This window comes from Orycteropus afer, unplaced genomic scaffold (assembly GCF_000298275.1).
Source record: "Orycteropus afer afer isolate SDZICR_OR568_19922 unplaced genomic scaffold, OryAfe1.0 scaffold00182, whole genome shotgun sequence".
NCBI classification, from domain to species: Eukaryota; Metazoa; Chordata; class Mammalia; order Tubulidentata; family Orycteropodidae; genus Orycteropus; species Orycteropus afer.
In genome coordinates this window covers 4067542-4077162 of record NW_006921769.1, presented here as the reverse complement: position 1 = coordinate 4077162, position 9621 = coordinate 4067542, and the positions used below count along the sequence as shown (strand labels likewise).

The 9621-nt window shown below is 38.2% G+C and overlaps 1 protein-coding gene across 1 annotated transcript in view; it reads right to left on the bottom strand.

The window, feature by feature from the left end:
- ENPP3 (ectonucleotide pyrophosphatase/phosphodiesterase 3) overlaps positions 1-9621 on the bottom strand; it is a 134767-nt gene that overhangs the window by 84298 nt on the left and 40848 nt on the right. The window contains exons 11-14 of the mRNA XM_007947391.1: positions 8965-9061; positions 7455-7583; positions 7045-7076; positions 3672-3799 (exon numbers count right to left, since the gene is read on the bottom strand). Coding sequence (XP_007945582.1) covers positions 3672-3799; positions 7045-7076; positions 7455-7583; positions 8965-9061 — 386 coding nt within the window. The remainder of the gene's footprint in view (positions 1-3671; positions 3800-7044; positions 7077-7454; positions 7584-8964; positions 9062-9621) is intronic.

Here is a 9621-nt window from a genome sequence, read left to right as displayed (position 1 = left end):
TTCTCTGGCTTCCTGGCTTTTAAACCCCTTTCTCCTGCTCTTTCCGCTTGCTACTTCGGGCGTCCCTGAGTTGTCTCTCCTCACCTGTAAGCCTGGGGCTGACTGCTCTTCTGTCTGGGTTCCTGGCTTTTTATCCCCTTCCTCCTGCTCTTCCGGTCTGCCACTCTGGGCAGGCCTGAGTTTCCTCTCCTCACCTAATCCCTTTGGCTGACTGCTCTTCTCTCTGGCTTCCTGGTTTTAATCCCCTTTCTCCTGCTCTTCCCACTTGCTACTTCGGGCATCCCTGAGTTGTCTCTCCTCACCTGTAAGCCTGGGGCTGACTTTGTCAGTTGCTATTCTAAAATAAAAGCTATTATTTATGTTCTTCTAAAGAGCACTTTAACAAAACTTCAACTATAATTTCACACAATTGTTGTTAGTTGCCATCAAGTCCATTTTTTACTCATAGCGATCACGTGTGACAGAGTAGAACTGCTGCATACAATTTTCTGGGCTGTAATCTTAACCAGAAGGCTGACGGTTCGAACCCACCAGCCACTCCTCGGAAGGAAGATGGGGCAATCTACTTCCGGAGTGATACTGCCTCGGAAACCCAAGAAGGGGTCGCTATGAGCAGGATCCCACTTGATGGCAGTGAGTTTGGTTTGGGTTTTACTCTTTACAGGACTGATCAGGAAATTTTCTCCCGAGGAGCCCGTGGGTAGCTTAGAGCCACCAACCTTTCCTTTAGCAGCCAAACATTTAACCTTTGTGTCACTAGGGTTCCTTTTCCCCAAAATTAGTAACCTATAACTCCTTTTAGGCAAAATAAGGGTATGATGATTGGAAATAGATTATGTTACATGATGAAATTAGTTATAATTTTGAAAAGGTGATTTAGTCTAGTTATCAAATGTAGCATACACTGGAACTTAGAAAATAGGTAGACAGAATTTCACAGTTGTAGTAAATCCAGGGTGATGTCAGATTCCTCAGTTGCTCTGGTTACAGCTGTATTCAAAATTTCCTTTGATGTAAATTAATCTACTTTGTTTGCTACTGGCAAGAGAATAATAAAACTAAGCTAATCATTTCTTACAGATAAAGAAAATCAAGCCCTGAGATACTAATCTGCCCAATTTCCCCAAACTGGCTAGCAGGGAAGCCAGGCTTTGAACTCTACTTCAGCTCACTGCTAGTTGTTCAAAAATGTAAAAATTTCCTAATTTGAGGCATGTGGCAACTAAGTTCTAATTCTATGATCCACTGTTCATGCTGTTAAATGGACAGGCACTTTCTCAGTCTGGGCCAGTGGCCTTCTAACTTCTTTGATCTCATCTGCTTAACAGGAAATATTTGGAAAACATCCTGATTTGGATATATACTTATCTATGCATTTAAAAAAAAAAACCTGCAGTGCCATCGAGTCACATCCGACTCATAGCGACCCGTCCTTGGGTTTCCGAGGCAATATCACTACAGAAGTAGATTGCCCAACTTTCCTTCTGAGGAGTGGCTGGTGGGTTTGAAGCGCCAACTTTCTGGTTAGCAGTCAAATGCCTTAGGCACTAAACCACCAGAGCTCCCATCTATGCATTGCAGACATAAATTAGTAACAATATTGTGTATTTAATATCATTAAAGTTTTGTTTTGCTCAATATCTTGAGAAATACTTGATCTTCTTTTAGAGAACATCGTCCTATGTCACATACAACCTACTGACATACCCAGGGCTGTCAAGTCCAAATCCCAAAGAGAGAGACCAGTGCCATCTAGTGATCCAGTAGGAAACTGCACATCCTCTGGCCTAAAGGCTTACTGCTTAGATTTACAAGTTATTTTATAAGGCTGACTCTGCCAAACACCCAGTTCCTCATCCACTTGTATTGGAGCTCAGCTCTCTGGCCTTCTCCCTCTCCTTTGTCTTTGTAAAATATACCTTTCAGAATAAGAGGAGTCTGTATTGTAACTGTCATCTAGGAGTCACTAGATTGGCCATCTTCCTTCCTGGTAACCCATTGCCATAGATTCCAACTCACACCAACACTACAGAACAGAGTAAAACTGCCCCACAGGTTTCCAAGGTTGTAATCTTCACAGAAGCAGACTGTCTCATCTTTCTACCATGGAGCAGCTGATGGATTTGAACCACCAACCCTTCAGTTAGCAGCTGAATGCTTAACCAGTGTGCCCCCAGGGGCTGTACAATTTACCAAGAAGTGCATGTTTATATCTTTACTGGCTTATTGTCAGTGTCCTCCACTAGAGAGCATGGAGTGTCCTCTATGAGGGCCAAAATCATGTCTGCATCCCAAATGCCTACATGACAAAGATTCATAAAATGTTGAATCAATTGGTTATTTCAAGATGGAGTGATTCCTTTTTTTTTTTTTTTTTTCATTCTAAGTACTCTAAGTACCTGCTCGGTGATCAACATGGATTATGATTAAAAACCAAAACATCAAACCCACTGCCATCAAGTCAATTCCAACTCATAGTAACCCATCAGGACAGAGTAGGACTGTCCTAGAGGGTGATAGCATAGTGCCTAAGGCATTCAACTGCTCACCCGAAGGCTGGTGGTTCAAACCCCTAAGTCACTCCTCAAAAGGAAGACTGGGCAATCTACTTCCATAGAGATATTGCCTCGGAAACCCAAGGAGGGATCACTATGAGTGGGCATTGACTCAACAGCAGTGAGTTTGGTTTTTTGGGTATAAAGTTTGTAAGGCTGTAAATCTTTATGGAAGCAGATTGCTTCATCTTTCTCCTGCAGAGTGGCTGGTAGGTTCAAACCACCAAACTTTTGGTTAGCAACCAAATGCTTTAACCACTCTGCCACCAGAGCTTCTTGAATTACAACTATAACTACTCACTGCTGTTGAGTCGGATCCGACTCATAGAGAACCCTCCTTGGGTTTCCAAGGCAGTATCCCTACGGAAGTAGATTGCCCAATCTTCCTTCTGAGGGGTGGCTGGTGGGTTTGAATCGCCAGCCTGCTGTATAGCAGTCAAATGCCTTAAGCACTACACCACCAGAGCTCCCAATAACAGCTATAGTTAGAAAAAAATAACACACAGTACAACAAATTGGTTAGCTTGGCCTAAGAGCCATCGTAGTGATCATTTTTAAAAATGACAAATATTTTAAAGAGCCTTCTAATGACTCACTCACTACTAGCCTAGAAGATAACTGAAGTCATGTTTATCTTGTCTACTGCCTAAAGAGAGACCCCTGCAAGGTCAGGAATGTGCTGATAACCGCAGGAAGAACCTCTGACTTCTCCCTCACACTCCTTTGTACAGTAAAGAATAGGATGCTGCAGTCACCAATCTAATAACAATTTCAAACACAGAGGTGCAGAGAAAATGTAAAAGTCAAGAAAATGTCAGGGCTCAGGAAAAATATGTGAACATAATCATGGGATTAAAAAAAAAAATTCACTGCCGTCTAGTCTATTATGACTCATAGTGATCCATCCTTGGGTTTCTGAGGTGGTATCTCTATGGAGGTAAATTGCCCCGGTCTTCCTTCAGAGGAGTGGCTGGTGGGTTTGAACCTCCAGCCTTCTGGTTAGCAGTCAAGTGCCTTAGGCACTACGCTACCAGGGCTCCTAATTATGGGATAAGGTTAACTAAATTTATAACGAATAGTTGTTGAAAATGTCATGAGATAAATAGACATACAAACCTGACAGCCAGCCACTGGCGATCCACCAGAAGATGAGCTTTGTCAATTCTGACATTTTTGGCATAATGAAGTCGTTTTGGTAAATTAGGAGTCAAATATGGTTTGAAATGCTGGTCAGGTTTTCGACACTGAAAAACAAGTCATTGTTTCTTCATGAAACATAACATATGCAAACAATTCAACAATTTCACCTTCTGGAACTATTTGTTGTTGGTGATGGTGTGTGTGGTCAAATCAATTCTGATTCACAGTGTCCCCACAGGACAGAGTAGAACTGCCCCATAGGGTCTCCAAGGCTGACACCTTTACAGAAGCAGACTGCCATGTCTTACTCCTACAAGCGGCTGGTATGTTCAAATGCCAGTCTTTCTGTAGCAGCTGAGCACTTTACCACTGCACCACCAGGACTCCTTAGATTATTTATTAAGCACTTTTTTAAAGTAAGGGGATTAAAGCTAGTAATAAAACAAGAATGTTAAACCTATTATCAGTATGGTCATGCTTCCTAATTATATTGTTATAACAATTTTTAGGTTACAATTAAAAATCTTATTTAAATTATGATTTGTTGCTTGACATTTTAAGTTTTATTCTTGTGTATATAATTTAAACCACTATAAATTCCTCCTTCTTTGACAGAGACTATGTTTAAGTAGTAAGTCTTGATTTAGAACAGCATTGCAACTTTTGAGTCTAAATTACATATGAAAAATATATAAGATAATAGTATATATGGATAAACACTTATAAAATTCAGCTTAATTAAACTAAGAATTCCTTCTTCATTGATCCAATTTATCTTTTAAATGACCTACATTTGTTTACTTTTCAAATCAAGTCAGGAGTTTTTGAGACTTGGTACAGTCTCCTTTTTTTTTGAAAAAATCATGAATTTCACACAAATTGGGGTGAAATATTATTTCTTCAAAAATTACCGATGTAACTAGATGGTGTATCGTTAAAACTATATAAAAAATAAGAAATCACATTGTTTTTTGTTCACAGACAAAACTGAGTAAATGAGAAACAGAACATCAAAGCAACTCTTCTCCTTCATGACCTTTTAAAGGAATAAGAGGAAAAAGAAATAAAGGTAAGAATATGTGGAAATAATTTTTTTCTATTTCCTCATTTATTTCAAATAACAAAAGAACTACAAATATACTTCTTTGCCCCTCATGATCTTTCTGAGGAACAAGAAGGGAAACAAAACAAAACAAAACATAAGGGTAAGAACATGGGGAAATATTTTTATTTCCTCAATTTTCTCATTTATTTAAACCTCAATATCTCATAAATACTGAAAGTCTAAATCACTAAAATCTCATGCTCAATTAGTATAAGAACAAATAAGAGAAATGATGAAATTGAATAAAACAATTTAAAAAGAAAATGGGAGAGCAAAGAGATATAAAATGAAAGAGTAAAGAAAAAAGTATTTATTGCACATATTTTTGTCAGTTTTCTCCTCCCAATTTTGGTGTCCTGGTCTTTTACAGGCTTCTTATTTTTCTACCTTTTCATTTATCATAACTTCCTTCTTAAGTCAATAGTTTTGCTAATTTCCAGGCAGGCACATGATAGTAGCTGTTAAGTATAAACCTTCTCCCAAGATGAAAGGGACTAGAACGTGCCCTAAGAACCACATATGATTTGACAAGTCACACCTTCCAAGCTAGAAAGTAACCAGAGCAAACCTAGAAAAAATTGGAGGGCCTTTGCCTATCTCTGAAGAAGTAATGTGGTTAATTCTTGCATTTCACAGTTTAGGATGAAGACACCAGAGTTGGGATTTTCACAGTTTAGGATGGCATTTCACAGTTTAGGATGAAGACACCAGAGTTGGATTTTCTCTGAACACAAAGTCAATGCTGGTGTCTCTCATGTAGCCAGAATGTAGTGAAAACTCAGAGTTGGCAGTTCATGTTTAGGTTATGTTTGTCCAACATGAGCTCAATACTGGCCCAAAGAATAGCAATACTGGGAATACTGTACCACTCCAAAAATATTTCCCCAAGAATAATGGCCTACTCCATGAAATGGTAGTTCATTTCTTTGGGCCTCTGCCCCACCATGTCCAGGGCATAGCTGTAGGGCCATATAATAGATTTCCAAATCTTGAAGTGCCCTGCCTTGCCAACAGATTTTAGCTATTGAGAACATGAAGTGATGGTGTGAGGCCTGAGTCCTAATGGCCTCCAGGTATATCTTTAACCAGAAGTCTTTTAGTGTCGGGGATTCTAACACTTCCCATGCCTCAGGGCTTTTATCTACCCTCCGGATTCAGCACGTATCAGAGATTTGCCTGGCTCCTGAAGTTTCCCACGTATCAGGGCTCTGCATCCTCCCTAGATAATAATTCCCTAAGTAGACTTTGGAGCTGGGGAATTCCAACACGTCCCCCAACATCTCAGATCCCTGCCCTAAACCCCTTAGCAACAACCAATCATCTGTACCCCTTTGCCCTGGTGCTACTCCACCCTATATTTTTCCTATAAAAATGTGATAGTAAAGGAGCTCGAGGTCTTTTGCTTAGGCCACTACGTTGGCAAGAGCAGGGACCCTAGCTCGAGCTAGCAAATAAACTTTTCTTTCGCTTTTGCATTACCGTGTTAGTGGTGGCTTCCTCGCGTCAACATTCCTTTCCGAACACAGGCTCAACAATGGAACAAAAGGAAAACAGTGTATGGACTTAGAGAATCCACATATTGAAAATCCTGAACTATAATTTAATTATTCAATGAACCTGAACCCACTGAATGTATACACTTCACCAGTAGAGGGTGAAATTGTTTATCATGTCTGTTCTCAAGCTCAGGATATTACAAGGTGTTTCAAACTTTCAGTGGGTTCCTTCCACATTATAAAATACTGCTTTAAGCTATCGTAACTTTGTCCTGGTCGTTTACTTACAAACCACAATGTGAGAACCAATCAAAAGCAGTTGTAACTATGCTTAGGGAATAAGAAGATGATTTGTTTGATCTGTACAAAAAAATTTATGAGTCTATGATCCACATTTTCTGATATTAAGTTACACAAAAAAATGAAAAGCTAAGCTGCCTGGCACTCTTGAAAAGAGTCTTTTTGAATAGGACATCTGCCAGCTCAATGAAACCAGGAATCAGTGCCACCACTGTTTCCCTAAACTAACTTCCTGTAGTGGCATCAAGCCCAAAATGAAAACAACTAAGACAAAGGCAATTGATGATAAATATTTAAAACAATGTTGATGGATGGTTTAAAAAATAAATTTCCAGTGGCTTGGATTCAGAAATATGGAATAAAAATTTCTATAATTTATAATCTGAAGCCTAAGTTGTTAAGACCATCACATTAAATTAAATAAATGTGCTGACAAGACTATACTTACACTGAGGTTCTTAACAATTCCTTCAGAGTCAACTGTTTCAAAAGAAAAAGAAAATCATATCACAATGGTTACAAATATGTGAACAATTCAAGTGAATTTGACATAGATTTATTAACAACTATTATCTGCTAAAATTAAATAAAATATAATTTTAAGCAAAGAATCACTTGAGATTTAAGAACACTGTAGAATACACTTTAACCTAACAATATTGGATGTTACCATGAACTTTATAGACCATATCTATAAAGACATATGTAGACATGCGAACTTCTCATCTGCTTTTCTGTGGCCTTCCCAAGAGACGAGAAAAGAGGTCTGACAGCTCTTTACATCTTCACAGAATCAAGGTGCTATGGCTATTCACTTTTGGTTTACTATGTACTTCATATGGGAAACTTCACACTTACAAGTATAGAAGTCTTCAGGTATATTACGAGACCTGATACGAGGCGAAGGCCCTTGATACATGTAGAAGTTTATTTGGGGAAAATAATCTGTCATAAATTCCACCTTGTCACAATAAGTCTGATCCATTCCTGAATCAAAAGCAAACAAGCATTATCTACTGAATGTACATAGGTAGTAACAATCTATGATCCTGGATCATAACACGTAGGACACATTTTGTTACTAGACCTCAAACCAAATTTCAATGATAAACTATTCAATTTATCCTATTATTATACTCTAAATGGAAGAATTTGAAAATAGTGGTGTGGAGTAAAGGGTCATATTTATGAAAGAATAAGCAGTTATAAATAGATCATCTGTTTAATGAAGATTAATTAGAGAATTTTGAAGGAGAAAATATTCTGTAGGAGGCTAATTAAGACGGAAAAATATCTGATCTATACATAAGGCAACATAATATATTTTTAAGTTAAAAAAGCAATACGTAGATCAGAAGAGAGAGAATGCAGAACAGAATTTCAAATTCTCATGTAATGCAGACTTTTTCAAGCCAGAGAGGCTGGATGAACCCTTAAAACTATTGCCATGAAATAGTTTAAGTTTTAAACCAAAAACATGCTCTGAAGTCTTCTTAAAATCAAACAATGGCTTAATTTAACTGGTAAAGACTGTCTGCCTTAAGCATTATGCTCTTGTAAGATCTGTCTGTACGGGCTCAAGTTGACAACAGCAACTCGCAAAGTTAGACAGGAAACTTCAGGGACAGTGTGTTTGTATTAATGGAGGAGGAACAATTCGGAAAAGGAGGCTGAGGATGATTTCATAACTTGAAGGATGTTCAAAGTCACTGAATCATACATGTAGAAATTGTTGAAGTATGTTCTGCTGTGTATATTCTCAACAACAAAAAAATAGTCATAAGAAAAAAGAACACGTACTTTTATAGAACAATATGTTAGGAGAATAACAATTAGATTATGTTTACATTTTGTAGGTGTATTGTTTAGTAAGAACCATGTGATCCAAAAAAAGATTTGGTAGTTAAAACCTTTTTATTTGGAGATTTTTCAAATTGTATCTTAATTTTTATTTGTATCAGGTTTTTTTTTTGGTTTGAAAATACCTTTATTTAATATCTACCCTCACTTTAAAAAAAAAAAAAAAAACACTTTCTGCATGTCCATTTAATGACATTGATTGCATTCTTTGAGCTGTGCCTCCATTTTCATCCTCCTTTTCTGGGTTGTTCAGTGCCCTTTAAGGTTCTTCCCTAATCTTCTAGGTTATTATTATTGACCGCATATAGAGAGTGCTTAAAAGACCACAATGCTCAAGGCAGAAATTCCTTGTAACAAAATACAGGTATGTTTCCCTTTAATTTTAAAACACCAGGCAAAGTGTTAGGGAATCATTTCAGAATTTAAAAAAAAAATGTTATTACGTTTCTCACTACCTTGATGTCCTAAAATAAAAACAAATGTCCTGCAGACATGCTGTTCCTGTCACCTGGCCTCTTCTCACACCTCATGCCCTTTCCTGTTCCCTTCACAGCTTTTAAGAGTTTAGTGTGACCTTCCTCCTCCAGAAGATGGTTCTGAACATACTGTCACTAAAGGGCTATGTCATCTGTAGGTACCTCTGAACACTCCATACTTGGAAGGGTCCTCAGTAAGCACTAATAACATCCTTGTTTTTAAGTGTTTAATGCGTGCTTTAATACTGTGTGAAGGCAATCTGTGTGAGGTGGGAGAGGATGTGGTAGCCCTTCCACTACCTTTAACAATCAAGTTAAATGAAATTAAGATGAGGTGACAAAGACTTTATAGATGAAAGCTATGATTATATACTATGTATCTATACCTATATCTATAGATAGATATATTAAAAACCAAACTCACTGCTGTCGAGTAGGATCCAACTCATAGCAACCCCTCCTTGGGTTTCCGAGGCAGTATCTCTACAGAAATAAATTGCCCAACCTTCCTTCTGAGGAGTGGCTGGTGGGTTGGAACTGCCAGCCTTCTGGTTAGCCTTAGGCACTAGGCCACCAGAGCTCCATAGATACATAAATCACATTACAGATAGATAGATATAGATAGATAGACCCCTCCTTGGGTTTCCGAGGCAGTATCACTACGGAAGTAGGATTGCCCAACCTTCCTT